A 21032-nucleotide genomic window follows, 5' to 3' on the forward strand; every position below is an offset into this window, starting at 1 on the left:
AATCATCAGAAGTTAGGGAAAGACAGACACTATAAAAGTTGTTTTTCTGTGCCATTTTATTTTCTCATATAAGCCTGTTAGTTTTTCCCACCTGTTGTTAGCTTAGCTTTCAGACTTTTTCAAGAAAAGTGTCCTCAAAACAGAAGGTGTAGTTTAATTTAAAGCTGTCAGCGCTCAGTATATAGAGATTTAAGGTAAGTGAAAATCAAGATCTTGTTTTTTTTTTTGTTTTTTTTATTAACTGCTCTGTCTTGTTGTCCATGAGCCACTAATGACATGTTAGCCTCTTAGCACGTTAGCTAGAGCTGGCAAAGGCAAGGCTGACTAATCACCCTGTCTTTTGCAATAGCTCACCGCTTAATGGTGCAATGCTGGGCTAATGGACCTCAGCAGCCCTCCACCTGACCACAGACTGACTCCCCCTCTGTGTTTACTCTGTAACTGCGGCAGCCATTATAAGGAAGTGAGCGGGGGTAATCAGACACCTGCAGTGCCGGGCTCTGCAGGTCTCCTCCCAGAAAGGGAGGAACCTGAAGGGAAAGGGCGTCTCCTAGACTGGGTAGACCAGTGAGACACATTCTTTATCCCAACCTGTGGAGTTTTTTTTTTTTTTTTTCTCACGCAACAGCACACAGGGCTTTCCTGTAAAGTGAGAAACAAGGTAAAGGACACAGAGAACTACAAGTACAGCTTAGTCATGGACTCCAGTGTGTACACCGGCACATAGAGAAGGATAACCCACAACTTTATGGATACTACGGCTCAACTTGTCGGAAGAGTCGGGAATGCTTTTGTGAAAGGCAGGTGAACTATGCTCTCCCAGGAAGATTACAGCAGCACATGCTTCCAGCCACTGAACAGCTTGACTTCACTTGCAGCGTCATGGGAACCTTGTTGGCTCAGAGGAGGCTGAGCATTCCTGCTGACAACATACAGTCAGTAGTAGACTCACTGTGATATTATGAACGTCTACTACGTGGAATCTGTTTGCTTTTCACTAAACGGGAATACAGGAATAGTGGTAAGAGGAGCTGGAGAGATTTGTCCATACAAAGGCCTTTTGTCCCAGCCAGCGGTAGAGGTGGAATAGGAGCCACTTGGATAACTGGAGCTGGGGGCCTTTTTTACACTTTGAACTGACACTTTGCCAGAGCTGCTACCTGTTTTGGTTTTTCTCGCTTTACTCTCAGTTCGTGTGGAGCTTTGAGTAAAAATGGACAGTTTGAGCAATAACTCGGATGGACCGGGGAAGCAGCCCGCCAGTTCTTACCTGAATGTCTTAAGCAGTATGCTCAGCCGAATCAGACCTGTCTCTTCAGACGCCGAGTCGGCCGTGCTGACGTCTTTCAAGGAGCTGTCGGGTGAGGAGAATCTTCTACCTGACGGTGGTCAAACTGCTAACGGCGAGAACAACCTCCAAGGGAAGGAAGAAATGCGTCAGGACAATGTGACTGCTTCCTGTGATACAGGGCAGAGCGCTGAATCATTGGAAACCGGCAAGGAGTCTGGCGACCAAATTAAAACCTTGGTTGATCTAGAGCTGGTCCAGGTCACTCGGGTGGAAACGTACATGGAAGATGAGGACGAGGAGGCGGCCCACAGCAGCACTAGCCTGTCAAAGCCCACCCTACCTGAGGAGGATAATAATACAGTGGAGCATGATGATGGAGATGCCACTAAGGTCGAGTACCAAATGCCTTTGTTCAGAACACACAGATTTACGGAGAGATCCCGCATAGAAGCTATTCTATACTCAAACAGGTTCGTCAGCACTAGGACACCCCTGGACTCTTTAGCTTCCAAACAGGCAAATGTCCGCAGTCCCAAGGAGAGCACCGTCACAGCGTCTTTGGATGTAGAAACATCTGGTGATGGAGAGAATAGTAAAGACAATGTAGGGACAGATGAAGGCAAAGAGTTGGCTGGCATAGATTGTTCTCTGCCCGTTCCTTCAATCATCTCCGGACATCTGGATTTGGAGGCCTCGGGTCACAATGCTGCCACAACCTCTCCTCTAAAGGAGGATTTAGATAATGCACAGAGGGAGGAGACACATGAGCTAAGGGTTGAAGCTGAGAAGGGGGCCGAGGAACCTCCCTCCAGCCAGGTGTCCTCCTCTGTTCCCTCCAGCCCGAACACTCCTAAAGTTTCAGTCCAATCATCCTCCATTCCAGAAGAGCAGTCGGACTCTGCTGGTATCACAAACCACCCTACAGGGATTAAAAAACCCATGCCGCCATCATCTGCTCCTGAAAAGTCTCCAATAGACATCCAGCCAAGTAACCGTCCTCGCTCACAGCGTACAACTGCTCCAAAGACACCAGAAACACCACCACCAGCTTCATCCACTGCACCCTCTTCCACCTCATCCCCATCCAGGAGCACGGCGCTCTCTACCCCCCCTTCCTTCCAGATGCCGGCTCTCTTCAGTGGGTTGCGGGTGATGAAGAAAGGAGCTTTAGGGGAAGACAGGGAGACTGTGTCAGAGATCAAGCAGAGGGAGAAGGATGCCGACTTGGCCCTGCTCAGCCTTAAAAGGACGGTAAACAAAGCCAAGCTCATGCCCGAGCAGAAGACGGCCACCTCTCCGACCAAAAAACAGGCGGAGCCTAAACCTGTCGCGGAAACTAAAAGCACTGTGATGGGCAATCTCAGTCAGCTGCTCAACCTAGACAACCACGATGAGACCAAAAAGTCCGACGTCGGGCGTGATGGGGATCCTGAACACCGCAGAAAAGAGTCTGAGACTGGAGAAGAGCTTCTTTCTGGACCAGACACCTCCACATCCCCAAAGGAGAGGAAGAAAACGTCAGACCTGGCCTACGAAACCTTCAGGAGCCTCTTTGGCCCCAAAACTGTCAAAAAGGAAAAAACAGAAGAAGTGGATGTGGAGGCATTGAAAAAGAAAATCAAGAGCGAGAAGGAAAATCTGAGGTCTATTTTTGAGAGAACCTCCAAATCCCCTGGAAAGGAACATATCAGTGCCACAGAAGCTAATGTATGAACATCACAATTATTTTTCATATTTTGTTTGTTATTGGAAATTTAAGTTGCACACTTGGGTTGTGCAAAGATGATAAGAAAATGATGAGGCAAGTTGTTGCTGGATCATTGCATTGCCAGTGTCCACGCTGATGCATGTATTTTCTCCCCACAGACGGAGCTCACGTCTCCTACCGACAGTGAGGACCGGACCCCGGGGCGTCTTCAGGCTGTGTGGCCCCCACCCAAAACCAAAGATGAGGAAGAGAAGGTGGGGCTGAAATACACCGAGGCAGGTAAGAACCTCAAGCTTCTATAGACACTGTTGTCTGTCTTTCCACCTAAAGACCAGGAACGCTGACAGAGGATCACAAACTTACACTGACACACCTCACGATGATTGGCTTTGTGGACAAGGGCCATTGCGGATAGAGTATGTATATCATAGTATTTTTTTAATGGATCTTTTCACACTGAAACAATAGTCACACCTTTTGAGCACTCCCACTTTACTCAACAAGTCATACAAGTTGTGTAGAGCTAGCTAAGTATCAGCAGCAGGGTGTAACACATCCTTTAAATCCATGAACACAGCGAGGCTGGGTCTACTCCTTAAATCTGCTGTTTGTGTGGTTGTTGTTTTGTTGCACCACGGCATTGCATGTGTGGGTGTTAGAGGTAAAAAAAACATTTAATCGAGTATACTCTGGGCAGCATGCCATGTTTGGCCCCTATTGTACTGTAAGGTGTAATAACACACAGACGCACGGCTGTCGAGGGGTTGATTACGTTACAAAGTAAAAGGCTTTTCTTTCATGTTCCCGTGTACAGCTAGTGCGGCGCTGCAGCAGTGAAACAGCTGTTGGGTGTTCTGTGCAGCTTCATCCCAGAGAATAGATTAAGACTAGCAACCCCGGATTATTTTTGTTGATTGGTGCTCTACGATGGAGCTTTGCTCTCGTATTAGAGAATAGTGTGTGGAAGTTCAGAAGCAGAGCAAAAAGTCCAGTGTGAGCCTTACAGATACACCAACACATTCACATCATAGGCATTTCTTTCAGACACTTGTCTGGTATTTACCACACACGTAGGGCCTTAGATTACAGTGCTGATTCAATTGTGCAACTAATTGACTATTAAGTGGAGTCAGTATATTTAGAGCAAAAACAGAAAGCCTTCCCAGTGCGAGGTATTGATTACCTATCACGTGCCTTCAACATCGTTGTCCCTTGTCCTGGGAGTTTGTTGACCCAAGGGGTGATAAAACAGCACAATACGCTTCCGCTTAAAATGTTTGTTGAACTGACATAGTTGGTCTCTATTGTCTATTGTAGTCTCAAGTTGTATGTGTTTCTAAATCCTACTTTATTATCATGGACATTAGGAGAATTACATCGTCGGTCATTTTTCCCCTCAATGCCATCCTTTTATTAGAACCAACAGAGCAGCATTTCTTCTCGTGTTTTGCCCTGATGACATGTTTAGTTTTGGGCTTTCATCTGTGCCAGCAGTGTCATTTAAAACTGGTTGGTTGGGTTGCAGATATGGCACTTCAGATTGAAAACGACCCACCCTTCTGTAGAATCTTACCAATAACCAGCAGTACATGTTGTTGTACGTCTCTTGTCTTGCAGATTAGCTTGATAACCGTTTACCATAACAATCTTTTAGCCAGTAGCTCAAGAAAAGCTAAATCTCAAACCCTGTTTCCTCAATCTATGAAAAGTTAAGAAAACAATAAGCACTGAGCTGTGATTTACACTCCAGTGTATATTTAATAAATGTAAACTGCCAGCAGAATGAGTTTGTGTCCTTGTTCTGCATCCTTTCAGAGCACCAGGCTGCCCTCTTGCAGCTGAAGCGAGAGTGCAAGGAAGATCTGGAGAGGATGCATGTAAGTTATCAAGTTATTTAGCGAACATTTTATTAACACTGAAAACATACTACACACTGGAGAAAACAAGCCCAGGCGTCTCTGTGAGGGCAGACTAGTTAAAGAAAGTTAAGTAAGGAAGTCCTTACAAATGTTAAACAGAAACAAACTGACATGTAGCATTTGTAATGATAGTTCTTGTGTGGGAGACATACATGAACAGCACTTTTAGTTACATTTATTAAGGCACTTAATACGTTGTAATATCTAGCCTGACATGGCAGTTCAGTCTACTGAACACAAGATGGCACTAAGCAAGCATGAAATGTTCAAGTGCAGCAGCTGGACTGGTGCTGAACATTTACTTGCAGCAGTAGAAGCTTTAACATTTCAGAGATTTTGAAGTTGCCCAGTATTGTGCTGAAGATTTTTAAATGTAAAATGTTTGTCAACCTGTCCATTCAATTTATATATTTTTCAAGTTTTAAAGAAATGTTGTTACAAAAAAACCTGTATGAATAGGTTCAATTGGAAATAAATAAAATCGGACTCAAACTGTTAATATAATATTTTGAAGGCACACTATATTTATTATATTATTATTATAAGATTAGCATAAGACCAAATAAAGAGCCTTAAGGGAGTAAACTATTGAAAATATAAAACCTTTGAATTACTGAATGTCCCTTATATATGCCTTTTAATGGGACCTTTAGCAGTTTTATACAAAAAGTGAAAATAAAGTTAATTATTGAAGTGACATAAATTATATAAATAGAGGCAACATCTTATAAAACACCTTGACTTAAAACTGCACTGTTTCTCCTAAAAAAATCTAAAAGAGACAAACATTATGTATACTTTTTACTTCCAAATGTCTTCCAAACACACATTCAGAGATCTTATCATCTCCTTTGTCTCCAATATGACTGCTCATTCCAAATCCAAATTCATCTGTGTCATTCATCAAAAGCGAAGGTTAGGAACAGTGTTTCACAGGTGTTTTTCCTTCGTCCCGTCAACTTAATCAAGAGTCAAACTTATTGGATGCCCTTGGAAAACCAAAAGAACATAGCTGTGGTCGTATTACATCATTTGTACCACTGATGAATTGCTTTATGGGCTGTGTCTTTGAAAAGTCTGACCTCAGAATTGGTTCCTCAGCCTTGTCTGCTTAAAGCCTTTAATTTGACGTGGACCTTTTTTTAAAGGACTGATGCTGACACTGAGAAACATGCACCGCAGTCGGCCCGCGAGAGAGAGTGGGAACGTGCCTAATGCTATTTCTAAACGGACACAAGTTAATAAGGAACATGTGCCAGATTTATTTCAAAACAATTTCCTTTCTGTATCAAATCAGTACTTGGCTTTGGTGGGCATGTTTTTCATTGTTTGACATGTCAAATAGATCAGACCGGATATTAACCTCCGATTGGGGGAAAAACTTAATGCAAATTAAGTTGAAAACAAAAGCTGAGAAAAGTTATTATTCAACCAAGAGTCGTGTTCATGTAGGCCTTTGGATGAATAATCAAACACTCTAATCCAAGTTCATTTGAGGAAACATATGGTCTTCTGATATTATTTGACGGAAAGTGACTGAAGATTCTGATACTCTGCATTGGTTTTCTCTCTGGCTTCCTGCTCTTGTTCCTAACAGTCCGACTATGAGGTGGAAATCTTCCAACTGCGAGGTGAGCATGCTGTGTCAACGTCGCACCTGGAAGGACTCATTGCTAAGATGCAAAGAGACAAAGGCTATAATGCAGGTCAGGAGCGGGGCGAGCTCCGCGACGCTGCTGTGTCCACAGACGACCTGATACCCAAGACCTTCCGCACCGTGAGTATCCAGACGGACAGGGAGACCTTCATCAAGAGCCCGGAGGGGGACGGCGGCGGGCTTGCTCATAGCCCCAACCAGAACGTGCCCAAAAAACTCAACATGGACTCCATCGGACTAAATCTAAGAGCTGAAACGGCCCCAGGCCCTTCTGGACCACCCCCGCCACCTCCTCCCCCTCTGCCACCAGGCCTCATAGGACCACCTCCTCCTCCCCCTCTGCCACCAGGCCTCGTAGGACCACCTCCTCCTCCTCCTCCTCCCCCTCTGCCACCAGGCCTCGTAGGACCACCTCCTCCTCCTCCTCCCCCTCTGCCACCAGGCCTCGTAGGACCACCACCTCCTCCTCCTCCTCCCCCTCTGCCACCAGGCCTCGTAGGACCACCACCTCCTCCCCCTTTGCCAGGCACCACTGGAGCCCCGCCACCACCCCCTCTCCCTCCTGGCCTACCTGGAGCTGGTCCCCCTCCTCCTCCACCCCCTCCAGGCGGAGGCCTGCCACCTCCTCCTCCTATGGGGGGCTTCGGTTTCTTCCCGAAGGTGGAAACGGCCCCACGGAAAGTTGCCGTTGAGCCAGCCTGTCCCATGAAGCCTCTGTACTGGACCAGGATACAGATAGAGGACAACAAGTATGTGGACCATTGTTTAAATCCCCGCATACTGCTCTTAAAGGATAAGTGTGTTGGATTACAGCTTGGGTCATGTTTTTAACGTTTCGGCCAGTTTGTAGTAATCAAAGGCAAATGGTAGAATTATTCTCCAAACTGTCCGTTGTAAACGTCTCAGTTTACAGACTGACTTCCCGGTTCAACTTTGACCTACCGTACTTACCAGAATTGTGCACACATTTTTTCTGTAAAATAAGGGATTATTTATCCACATTTCTGTGGTCCTCACTTACATTTTTTTACCAACGATTAATTAGATTAAAAAAAATAAGACTGAAATTGTAGTAATTATTCTTTAAGCGGCAGTAATTAAATCGTTAGTAGCTCACAACAATTGCAGAATGTCTTGTCACAGGCCTAGCATAACCTCAGTTCCTGTTTGTAGTTATTACTGTAATGATTGATAGAATAATTGGATTTTCCTCACTGATTGTTTGGTGGATTACTGCAGAATGTCATCAAAGTGAGGATTAAAAAGTGTTATCCCCGAGTTAATGAAGCTCTAGGCATCATCGGCCCTTGTCTAACGGGGTCTTAGTTTGGCCCTGAACGCACCTCTTCAAAGAGATATTAAAAGATATGGTTGGTGCACACTCTCTCGTCTACTGGCCCGATTGAGATACTCTGTAATTGTAAGTGGATTATCCAGCCCATTTACAGTGGCTGTGGTCGTTGCCTGAGTGCCAGGCTCCCAGCTTTATGGCCTTGTATTTCCATGGCTGGATTAGTGGGAGAAACTGAGTTGTGGTTCTCTCTTTCGCTCTCTCGCTCTGGTCCTGGCCAGCGTTGGAGGACGGACTTACTACACTGCAGCAGTTTCGAGTCGGCTATAAATTTAACTGTAAAGGGCCAAGTTAAGGGGCATTAAATGGGTCAGATGTTTAACTATAGCTGGATCAGCTGTGTGATCTCTGTTAATGGTGTGAGGTTCTGAGTTATGAGGGGGGGGGGTAACAGTGTAAGGTCTGAAATGATGCCAGGTGTCTGAATGTGAGCCGAAACACTAAGTACGGTGAGCAGGACGCGGGACAAACTTTCTCGTGGAGCTGCAGTAAGAAAAGAAAAGAAAAGGGAACATATCTTTTTGGGGGATTCAAGCTCAATTATTGTCGTAATCTGGTCAATTAGAAAGTTTTCTTGCATGGAAATATTTCTCTGGGTTTGGATGTCATTTTCTTTTCCAAGCTAGTTTCCTGCACAGAATCGGAGGCTCTGCATTGGACTTGTTTACCCCAGTGTCTCAGACGGGAGTGCAAAATCAAAGGTCGGATTTCGGGGACAGTATCATTATGTCTTCAACATGAAAACCCCTTTGCTGCCCCAGATGAAAACTCTCACCAACTGCACGCAGAAACAGTTGGACTTACTCGACCCTAACTGAGTCGCTGGCAATGCGGTTGATTGTTCTGATATTTAGGCCACGATAAGCCTGCCAGCGCTTGTGTTAGTGTGCTGTGTCCAGATTCTCTCACTGGGGAGATTGACCTGGCAGTGTCATGAGCTCACAGATGAGATGCAACGTCGATAAACAACGACCTGCGACGTGTGAAAATAAGATAATAGGAAACGAGTCGTTAGGCATGTGCAGCTTATTATTGTTGTCGTCATTCCTTTAGTTGTTACTGTTTCTTGATGTCCGTTTTATTATTTTACTGAAGGAAGGAAAGCATAGACAGATGTGACGATAACAGCAACAGAGTGCTTAAATTCTGAACATCCTCTTGACTTTAAACACTTCTTGTCCTTATTCTGCCTCTGTTTGTTTATTCCATGTTACTCGGCAACTTCTGAAACACAGCATCACCTCCCGTATTCTCGTCCGTTTGCTGGAAATGATCCTTTATTACAGAAACTTTTGTTGTTTTTATCACCTCCCTCATAAACAGTGCTTTTTAAAGTTGAGATTGTCTTGCTGCCAAGTTTTTTTTTCTTTCTGTCAGACAGCGAAATGGAAAATGAAAAGCAGTTGGCAGCTTGAATAAACATCAAATACGCTTCCACAAATAGAGCACACAATGTGTTTAGCTCCAACTTGCCCTGTGAGCCGCTGTCGTTTCACTTTAGATGCACAGATTTAAGCATTGGCGTAAATCACAAACTCACACTTCACTTCGTTTTGCAGCAACAACACACTCTGGGGTTCTCTGGAGGAACCAAACATTGTCGACGCCAATGAGTTTGAGGATCTTTTCTCCAAGGCCACGCTGCAGACGAAGAAGAAGCCCCTGTCCGACACCTACGAGAAGAAAGCCAAAACTAAGAAGGTGAGTCAGTTGCTCCACACACACTCCTCCTCAGTTTGGGTTACATCTTCTCACTGTCCTAGTTTTTCCTTGACGTCGATTGTGTGGAAAACACAATTCATCGCTTTTTTTTCTTTTTTTTTTTTGCATGTGATGGATATTCTGTGCACTTTGTCTCTTGCTGCGGCCTCCCGAGGGCTGCGTTAGCTGCTTTCTTATCAAGTTTTGTTTAAAGAAATACTTTTTCTATGCTGTCATGTTCAATCTTAAATTAAAGAGAGAAATAAAAGGTGATCCGGGAATAAATGGATTGTGCCTCCAGACTGTTGCCTACAGTTGCCAGATCTTTTGATTGTAATGTCGGTAGGGCTTCAGAATGTTGTTCTTTCCGTCTGTGCAAGCCTCAAAGTTTTAGTTTTTTTTATAGATTAAACCAGTCGCGAAAAGTCAGCAAAGGTGTGCTTTTGTGCCAGATTGATCTACCGTCCCCCCAACCCACCAAAGACACACTTGTTGATGTCTGGTCAAATGCTGCAACTCTGCAACTCTGCTGCAGCCAGCGCCGTGTCAGCATCCTGGCTGACTCGTGGTCCTCACTGTGGCGTCCAAGGAGTTAAAAATCAGCCAATGCCCCAGACTGTCCCCTCTAAATCCATACACATCCCCTATTCTGATCAATTTCGAAAGGCTCCACTCTGCTCTAGAGGGCCACAGTGTGTGCGTGTGTGTGTGTGTGTGTGTGGGTGGGTGGTTGTGTGTGTGTGTGTTCTTCTGTCCTTGATCTCCATCCTTAGATCTCTCCACTCAGTCTGGTCACTGTAAAGCGGCGAACTGTCCAACATTTGATCCAACTCAGATCCAGACACAAATCTTGCCAACTGTCTCCTGTCTGGGCTTACATCAGCCTTTTGACCCCCACTAATGAAAACGCTGTTGGGACAAATTCATATCAATCCAAAAAACTCCATGTCCAACATAACATTTGGTGTTTATTTGGGAGAAAGACTCATATAATCTGCTTAAGATATTGTACACTGGCTGTGGCTGATATCTATGTTTAGACATTTGGTCCCCAGCACTGTGATGAGACAGAAGTCTTATATTTAATATAAAGGTCAAGAGCCAGCGAGAGCATTCAGAGTCCAACTCTACGATTTAAAGAGGGGAAGTGAATAAGTGGAAGGTTGGTTTGGTGGCTTGGTTGGTTTCAGGCAGCTTGTGAGTCCAACTCGCTGGAAAGGTCTTCACAATAAAAGTAGTTTACTTCATCATTTTTTATCCTTGAAAGTTTATACTCATTTGAGAGAAAAATCCTCTGAATCATCAGCTGATAATGGCTTCCAAGAAGTTCAGCTGGTTAACGGGCGGGAAAGTGAGAGGAACTGGGATGAGCACAGTGTTAGAGACGAGCTGCTACTGAGTTAAAGAGACAAATTGGATGACTTTTCTTTTCTTTTTACAATTACAGCAATTTTCCTAGCATTGTATCCCTATTTTATGCCCATCACAAGTGGCAGAGCCCTTGGTGACATCTTGAAACGTATAGCTTTTCGTACCAACGATCCGCAAAACAAAGTTATTCAGTTCCCGTTCATAGGATACTAAGACAAATAGAGAATATTCAAATGGTTTTCCATTTTCCTTAAATAAAATACTTTGAAAAGATAAATCAATTGACAGTCAGTCATTGGTTTTAGCTCTCGTTAATATCTAGTGTCACTGTAGATATGGACGGAGTGTTCTTAGTGTGAGTCTCATAAGTTTGAGGGATACCTGCCAAGGCTAGAGTTCAGGGCTGCCAGACTCTGTCTCTGTCCCCCTGCAGGACTACTGATAACAGTGGACACTCGTGCAGACTACCTGCCTCCTCAGCACAGAATTCAGTGATAATGTTTCCACTGAATCTGTGCATGAATCTGTGAGAGAGAAAGTGTGTTTCAATTACCTTGTTTGTTTGTTTCTACACGTGTTTGTGTATATGTACGTTTCGGTGTGTGTGTGTGTGTGTGTGTGTGTGTGTGTGTGTGTGTGTGTGTGTGTGTGTGTGTGTGTGTGTGTGTGTGTGTGTGTGTGTGTGTGTGTGTGTGTGTGTGTGTGTGTGTGTGTGTGTGTGTGTGTGTGTGTGTGTGTGTGTGTGTGTGTGATGACGACGGCACGTCCTCACGAGTCATTATGCACTTGCCCAGAAAGTGTTGCCAGATCATGCTAACACCACAGCCCGGGGCTGTGTGCGGCGAGAGGAGATGAGTGGGCGGGAATGGAATGTGTGTGTACATTATGCATATGAGCCACTTCCCCGCTTTCCAACAACTCCACACGCCAGAAGTTGAAACTCGGGGGATGCGGCCGATGCCTACATGAGTAAGTTAATCTTTATCATGTGTGCCGTAGGAAAAAAAAAAATCAAAGCTCTTGTTTACTCTGGAGCCCTTCTCTCTCTGCTGATTAGCATATCAAAGCGGAGGAGATGACATGGAAGAGAGCTATCCCACCCGACCGGACCAGACCGGACCAGGTGTATAATTGCAGGCATGTGGCTCCGCTCCACTGGCAATGAAGACAGGGCACCTATAGGAGAGGTGGGGGGGGCGAGTGAGAGAGGATGAGCATGTCGGCGCATTCTTGATTGAGGGATTAGAAGGGGGAGGGAGAGGTGGATGAAGATGAGGAAATCAATCGAGCTCAATGTGCTGTTGAGTTCGTATGCGAGCAAATATGCACATCAGTAAACACAAAAACAGCAATTTCCTCTCCCCACATCAGTCAAACCCATATCAAGTTTATACATAGCGGATCTCCTTAAACAAACTGCAGCTTTAACCGGTTTATGGGGGATGACTTATGAGCAATCATGGTGCGTTTATTAAAGACATATTTGAAGCTCTGTCTATGACGTGGGAGAGTGGGTGTAAGATTAACACCGCTGGGTGAGACTGGGGTTGCTGAGTGTATCGTAGGTGGTTATTGATGGGAAGTCTTGATCCAGTTGTTATTTTAACATCTGCCCGTGGTGATTCCAGACAGATAATCAGACAAGACGGTCACAGCGCGGAGCGGGCTGGCTGCTCAGCCGTGGTTGTGTAAACTATCCGCTCGGCTCTGAACCAGCATCACCCTGCCCACCCCGCCGAACAGCAGCCACCTGCTTCAGCTCAAGCTGCTGACACTCCCAGTGTCTCCCTCCATCTTTTGGTTTATTTTCTTAGGCCGCTCGCTTTTTCTCTCTCTCTCCTTTCTCCTCTTTCCCTTTGACCCGTCTGCGTTATTAAAGTGTCCACATCAGTTTCAAACGAGAGCCTCAGAGTTCCCATTTCTTCCACAGGAGGGAGCCGCTAACTATTGGTGTCTACCTGTCTCAGCATCAGCATCACACGGCTTCCTCCGGAGCCGTTTTGCTGTTTCTGATACCAAGCATCCAGCATCAGTTGTCTTTTCCCGTTAACGTAACTGTTTAGGCTAATTGGCGATTTCTGCAGCCACAGTGAGCGGGAAGGGTTCCTGGTCTGCTTTTAGTGTGGCCCGTCCGAAGTGGTTAATTAGAGGTGTTGGTAAAGCCCCCAGAATGGGAGATCCCCAGTGATCCAGGTAATAGAGCTGGAAGCAGCATGGCACCCACTAACGCCCTGTAACGCAATACCCACTTCTAAGGCTTCTGCTCTCCAGCTCCCACTGGACAGCCCAGTAGCCGACAACGCCATAATACCTAATGAAGAAGCCTGACACATTAACTTTTAGAGCAGGGCTTTACCTTGCCAAAACTCGCTCTGGCTTTACGGCTAATTCAGTCATAAGTAATTGTGACCATGTGTAGGCACAAATAAAAATCCTGTGAATTTATAGTTTGTTATAAAAGCTTGCTCTTCTAGACTGTCCTTTTATGGTGCCACTTTTGCCTTTGTACTTTCACTGCGACTTGATATTTTCTGATTATATCTCACACATGTTCTTCGGTAAACTGGAAGAGGTGCTTTTCTGTTTGACTTTGCTCCCTCATTGATGTAACTTGACAAAGTGTGTCCCGGGCCATGTATGCGTGCTCCGCGTTTCCCAGTCGCTTGCATCATGATGATGGGTTATGACAACGTGTGTTGATTAGTCTGGTCGTTTGGGTCAACCCAGATGATTCCCAGGTTGCTCGGAGTAACTGGTGCTTCAGGCTCTCTGTCTCGCTCATCATCTATCATCTGCTTCCACAGCCGGGGGAAGTGACTAAGTGATTTCCACCCGGCCTCTCATCGCAGAACCGAACGTTTTGTTCACCATCTGTTCCTCACTTTGTTTTATGCCTGTGTTTTAAATAATAGCATTGGTCATAAACATTGGTGTGAAGAAATCCGAGTCGAGATAAGACACCGTATTGGATTTGAAAGTAATCGATAGTAATATTACTTGAAATTTGAAACCAACATCATATAATGTGGTGTTAATGTACATAAATGATGTTGTTCTCCTCTAAATATAGACTCACTATCCTGTTAACCTAAAATGAAATAATTAATTTAAGATATGGCAATCCGCTTAAGCCGTATTAACTGAAATGCAGACTGTGGGTTTTACCCTGAATCCCACTAATGCTCTAATAATATGAATCCATTTGTTTTCTGTTTTTTTCCAGCTTATCAAGCTGCTGGATTCGAAGCGTTCACAAGCAGTCGCCATCCTCATGTCGAGCCTGCATCTGGAGATGAAGGACATTCGGCAAGGTGAAGAAAAAAAAACAAGTTCTGATGACAGTCTGTTGAACATGTCGAGTGCACACTGTGATATCATTTTAATCGCTCTCAAGAACGAAGCTCCTTTTTATATTCAACAGCAATAAACTGAATTTACAGTTCCGTGTAACTATAAATTGAGGATGACTCCTGATGAAATGTAGATGGGAGTTATTTTTAAGAGATGAGATAGTGAGCCCTGCAGCAGAGAATCATTTCCAACCTCTTGACAGTTTCTAATTTGTATCTAGAGACACTTTTTGGGGGATTCATTTGTGTTGCTAGTGGAACTTGGGAGTTTTTTTGTTTTTTTTCAATTACCATGGTTGGTAAGAAAAATGCCATGATTTGTCAAAATGTGAGACGGCAACACGGATAAAAGCAGCCTTTATTTATTTCTGTCGGGCTGCTTGAAATCCCTCCTGCAATGGTTAAAATCAAATTTCCTTCATTTGAGGAGCTGCGTAGATTGATTGCATGCTTGGTTGTTCTGCGGAAAAAGCAGGAGAGAGAGAGAGAGAGAGTGTGTGTGTGTGTATAAACACATAATATGTGTGTTGGGGACATCGTAGATGGGCCAGGAATTGGTCCTGTCCCGGGACTGTGGCGGAGAGAGCCTGCCGCCTGCTAGTCTGAGCATGCGGCCAGCAGATCTGTTTATTGTAGCCAGTGACGGTTTCCACAAGCCTAATGGGACTGACACCCCACTAATGATCTAAGCATGTACAAAACCACCTTCCACAGTTAGCAGACACTGCGCTACCACATAAAACCACCTCGAACACAAGCCAAACAGCACATAGCACCAGGACGCCCATTTAGTTGTTAGATTTATTTTTTTTTTCTTCCCTTTTTCTCTCTGTTCCAGTGTCCGCTTGTAGAGGTGGTTTGGTAAAACACCCAGCGTGAGGCTGCTTCCTTGTGCCTTAATGGGGGGTTGTATGTGAAATGGACAATTTGAATCTGACAATGAAGGACAGCACCTTAATAAGTACTTCTAAGGGCTCGAGTCCCTGGCCTCGCCTGCTTGCCTCCCCTTTGTTGCCAAATTAAAAGGACATGGGACATGTAATGTAATTAGAGCTACTAGGGAGGGAGGGAAGGAGGGGGGGGGAGAGAAGGTAGCACTCTGGTGGAGGGAGAGAGGGGGTGAATTGCACCCGCCTGACTGGGGGACCTCAAGGGCCACCATGGTTCAAGAGCAAGGGGAGGCTCTCCCCCACACACCACCTCACCACACGCACACATACACATGTTCACACACCACACATGCCCTTCCACACCAAAGCCGATGAGTGAAAAGTGGAAGGAGAGGGTGTGAGGCGGTTGGCAGGCTGGCTTTGATCTGTCGGTGTGGAGAGATATCCGGCTCCCTGTGCACACTGGAGCAGACCCCCCTTTGGTGTGTGATTGACGGCTGCATGGCTGAGGGACTGAATAATCCACTCTAATAAGATGTAGGAAACGGACCTCCAGCGTTCTCTCTGATCCAGACATTGGGACCACATTGACAACTTCTTTGCAACAGGAACAGCTGGGAACCAGAATGCACCTAACATTACCGCGTTAGCCGGAAACCACTGATACCAAAACTGCACTTTCTTTACACGCCTAAAACGTGATTAACTACCTGAAACTTTTTTTTATCCAAAACTCAAATGGCTTGTGTTTAAAGCACCATACATGAATGCATTTTGCCAGTAGCCTACAGATTTAATGAAATCATGATTTTAATCCTAATTTACATTAGGAAAACGAGAATTATTAAAAGAAGGCTATACTAAAAACATGAAAAAAACATGCATTTCCTCTTACAGATTAAATGTTTAGCAGTAAATTACATCCTCTCCTTTCAATACACTCAGGTTTTTAATGGTCTTACTTGGTCTGCAAGGACATGTACATTATGTCGGCTAATTTTCCCAAACTTTTGCTGCCATGTAACCGATATTGCATTACTGTTAAAATACATTTGACCTTTTACCGCCGTTGCGTATTTGTCACTTGTGGTCACAGTGGCTGTTAGCCAGAAAGTTACCCGGTTTTGATTTCATGTTTACATGTTAGGAAGCTAATGAAATGTTAGCCAACGTTAACAAACTTTAGCTTTATTTTGCATTGTAACTAACATTGTGCATTAACCATTTACTGTCATTGAATTAGTGTCATTTGTGGCCACAGTAGCGGTTATTCAGCAAAAGTGAGTTGACGGTGTTCTAATGTTTGTATTGAGAAGTTAATGTAATGCTAGCTAGGTTAGCAAACCTGAGCTAGTTTTTTGCCATAGCATTACTGAAGTCAGTTTGTGGCTTTTCTCTACTTTAGCTACTGTTACACTACTTTGTACTATTTAAAGCCATGCTGTAACAGTGGCTTTTGTTCAAAAGTTACACTTTGGTTTCCCTTTTAAGTATTTCTTGCCAGTCATTAGTTTTGGCTTCGAGAGCAGTATGTGGTGTTCAGCGCCCCTCAGCTGACACCAACCAGACAACTGCCAGCTGATCCAGCAGCACTGGAGCCATCCCTCCCATTGTGTCCTCATCCCCTCCTCCCTCACTGAGCCATAAACCTGTGACACCTCTCAGACACAGAGCAGGAGTCACTCTCTCTCTCTCTCTCTTCTTTTTTTGCTGTCCTCTGTGCACTTTCATTATTACGGAGTCAAGCTCGACAAACATGCAGCCTGTAAGCGAAGCAGGTCAAGAAACTCAGATCATTTTGTGTCTAAATGATGATCTCTGCCAGCCTTTTCTCTCTCTCTCTTATCCCTCTCCCTGTTTGCCTCCTCTGTTTCTCACAGGGCTCCCCTTCTCCTGTCTGACTCTAAAAAGCATTACAGTCAGCTGCGGTGGTTCTCACTGTGGGGTTAAACACTTTCAGGCTTTCTGTTTTGAGCCAGTGTCTGCTCAGCATCCGCGGTCTCAGACCCAGCCTGGCCACACTGGCAGCTTTCACAACCTCGAGCTAATTTTCGAAATTAGGTTTATAATTCAACTCCATGGTAATTGAATGATGTGTTGTGGTTGTTGGTGCAAGTGTTGTGCAGTAGTGAGAGCGAGTAGACACAACTGGCACGCTGGTTTTAGTCAGATGTTGCTCTCGTCTCTGTTTTCATTCTCATAAAATCCATAATATGTCTTACAAATAGTCATAGCCACAAATATGATGTTTTATTAACTGAAGTTTAACAAAATTACCCTGGCTATCATGAGTTAACGTCCCTAGTCGGACAGACGAGTTTGTTCTTCTAGCACTGGCAGCACTTAAAAGGCAGCATGCTTTGGCCAAGATCTTATCCATTTATTAGACTGACTGCTTCTAATGAATATATTTACTGTTCCAGCTGTTCTTACTGTGGACAACTCTGTGGTGGACTTGGAGACCATTGAGGCGTTATATGAAAATGTAAGTATGAAGGAGCACTCTGTCTAAGGTAATAAAAAGAAATGGCAGCTTTTAAAGAAAACCGTATTATTTTTATTGCTACAAATTGGTTTCGTCACGGTATGCGTCTTATCAGCCCAAATGTTTTTTATTATCGTGTAACTTCTTGCACTGCAACAATTGCAATACCGATTCAGATTTCTACTGGATGTCCTTCTCTTTGTGAAAGTATTTAGCTGTGTTTATGTACATATTGATTTTTGACTTTGTGTTGTGATTCTTCACAGAGGGCCACCAGTGACGAATTGGCCAGGATAACGAAACATTATGAGGATTCTAAAGAGGAGGAAGTCAAACTGCTGGACAAACCTGAGCAGTAAGATCACAAATATGTTTTGTCAAATGTTTTTTTAATATTTTCCAAAGAAAATTATGCTTTCATAAGTAATTGTAAACTTGCCAGTATTAATCAGATACATGAATGTGAGTTCAGGTATTGAGTTTAGTGCTATCAATTATTTATTTGCCTTATATTTTACCCAGTAATTTAGCTAAATTTAATTAATTTACATGGGTTTCTGAGATTTCGTAGGGCTCATCAATAAATGAAAATAAACTTGAAATGATTCCAGTATTAATTATTCTTATTATTATTATTATAATAATTTTTTTTGATAGACCAAAATTAAATAGGAAAGGGGATGACATTTTAATATTTTTTATTTTATTTGTCAGGGTTTCCTTTGTACTTAAAGGTCGTTTTTACACATTGGAGCATACTTTGTCTACTCCCTCTTTATTAAGTCTTTATTTTTTTATAAAGTCTCTCCAAGCTTGTGTCTGTGTGAAAACATATGCATTAATGAACATTGCTTCAGTAGTTTCTGTCAGGGTTAAGTAGTCCGGGGCCAGTTAACGAGGCCTGGACCCAGCGGTGCCGCTCAGCCTGGGCTTCCTATTTCCATGTTTGACCAGAGCTGTCACTACGGCTGCCCGAGTCATCCCTACTCAGTGTCTACCTCCGTCAGCGGGGCCTAATCACTCAGGATGTTACCGCTCCCCTCCCCTCTGACACGGCACTGTTTACATAAGTCGTCCCACATCAGGCCGGAGCTACCTTTGATCAGTCTCTGTGAGCCGCTCTTTGCTCTCCCTCCACCCGACCCCGCGGACCTTTCAAACCCAGCCGAGCAGCACCGCTCATGACTATCAGCCGCCTCTGAACAGCAACATTGACTCAGACGGCCTGCATGGGGAAGCAAAGCCTGCCAAGGAACCAAAATAGTTCTTCTTGTTAGACACTTTGTTTAATTCTGTCATAACACATCACACCCCATTCTCTTCCGTTACCTCCTCCTGCCCTTTTTGTTTTCCAGGTTTCTCTATGAGCTCTCCCAGGTTCCCGACTTCGCGAACCGAGCCCACTGCATCATCTTCCAGTCAGTATTCCTCGATACCATCGCCTCCGTCCGTCGTAAGGTGGACATCATCTCGCGTGTCAGCAAAGTAAGAACATCTCGTCAGTAAAGAGGGCTTCAGAACAATGTCATTAAGCTGTCTGGAGGTTTACTAACCCAAAGGCTGTGTGTGTGTGTGTGTGTGTGTATCTCTGTCAGGAGCTGTTAGAGTGTAATAGCTTGCGGGAAGTAATGGGCCTTGTTCTGGCCTTTGGGAACTATATGAACGGTGGGAACAGGACAAGAGGTCAGGCTGATGGCTTCGGACTGGAGATCCTCCCCAAACTAAAGGACGTCAAAAGCAGGGTTAAACATTTCTTACAATTTTACACTGAAAATCTGCCATAATTCCCCAATAAATCTTAGCTAAATAGACCCATATAATCAAATTGCAATAATGTATCAATATGTAGATAACAAATGTAAAGTATGATTGTCATTTAATCCTCAGGACAATTGTATGAACCTGGTGGATTATGTGGTTATATACTACCTGCGTAATTTTGACAAGGTAAGGCACCGTCAACCAAATTCACACAGTTATACACTCTTCCACTCTTAAAACACTCATCACTCATCATACTGTCATATGTGATCCACTGTTCCAGCATGCCGGCACAGAAAAGAGTGTGTTCCCTATGCCGGAGCCTCAGGAGTTCTTCCAGGCTGCTCAGGTCAAGTTTGAAGACCTCACTAAGGACATGAGGAAAATGAAGAAGGATCTGACTGGTAGGACATGTCCTGTTGAATGAAGTACATCCATTTTTACTGTGGCTGCCAAGGCTTAAACCGCTCACCACATTGCATTTTAGTGCCTTGGTCACATTTGATTCGTTGTAAATCAATCGGTGTAATTGTATACAGTACCATCTTTGCAGTGGTGCAGTTTGTATCCGATGTAAATCCTATGTACTCTCCCTGCCCTGTGCGGAGAGGTTTGCTGGTGTATTCAGGACCTTGGATGGCCTGAGGCGGCTTCCCCCTGTGTTACCAGACGTTGTATCTCCTAACAGCCGTGTCATCATAACACCACATCCTCTCCCGTTTCAGGACCAGTGACGGAGCACCTAGCCGAACAATCCTCTTTATTTTTTGCTGTCCCTTTTTAGAAGCATGAGTAAAAATCCAAAAAGCAAATACCAGCTCATTGACAAAGAATAAGAGTCACAATCGGCGGATAAATAAGTGAACCCGAATTTGATGTTCTGTACTCAAAGTGTCGTGGGCGCCGAGCCACTCAGTAACCCAGCCAGCCAGTCTTGGCCAGGGCCATGCGAAGGTTAAAGGCGATGCCCCCCAGTGCCCCTGGTGTCTGTGGTTATTTAAATCAACCAATAATACGGCATATGAAAGCAATTAGATATGCTCGGCAGCTCTCCCCTACGTTTTTTAGATCGCTGTTAAAGCCCTCTCCTCTCTGACCCGGGGGAAAAAATACAAAGAGTCTACTAAAGTACCCAGACCCACCTCAAGCTGTCACTCATTTATTAGGAAAAATGGAAGACCTGAAGACAATAAATGCAACACAAGGGCCCTCGTATTTGATCTCTGCTGCAGCACAGTCTGGCACAGTAGTCCTCGGGGGTATTGGCATCACAGGGCGAGCGTCGGATTCTGGATGTTTGGTGAGCTCCACCTCTGACTTGCACCATTTTTATCCTCTCCAGCCGCCAGGAATAAATATTTATGCCTGGCTATTATAAACCAGCCTAAAGAAAGCAAGTGGTCTTGATTATAACGCTAACACAGATCCCTTCCATCCACATTGTGAGCCATGTCTGACACCGAGAGGCCAACACTGAATCACACTTCGGTTTACTGGCTCCGTTTGACTGAGACTGAGCGAGGCCGCCTGCCCCTCACCTGATCCTGA

The 21032-nt window shown here is 44.5% G+C and overlaps 1 protein-coding gene across 1 annotated transcript; it reads left to right on the forward strand.

Annotated features, from left to right (window-relative positions):
* Positions 1-679: 679 nt before the first annotated feature.
* LOC306707316 (formin) lies at positions 680-20276 on the forward strand (the record flags this gene model as incomplete). The annotated part of the gene is made up of 13 exons (XM_079174709.1): positions 680-2998; positions 3158-3278; positions 4815-4876; positions 6516-7324; positions 9486-9627; positions 14222-14309; positions 17662-17723; positions 17990-18078; positions 19079-19208; positions 19319-19465; positions 19611-19670; positions 19768-19888; positions 20269-20276. Exons 1-13 carry the CDS (start codon positions 1214-1216, stop codon positions 20274-20276), a joined length of 3624 nt encoding a protein of 1207 aa, XP_079030835.1. The 5' UTR covers positions 680-1213.
* Positions 20277-21032: the final 756 nt, after the last annotated feature.

The sequence above is a fragment of the Pholis gunnellus genome (assembly GCF_910591455.1).
Source record: "Pholis gunnellus genome assembly, chromosome: 15".
Lineage (NCBI taxonomy): Eukaryota > Metazoa > Chordata > Actinopteri > Perciformes > Pholidae > Pholis > Pholis gunnellus.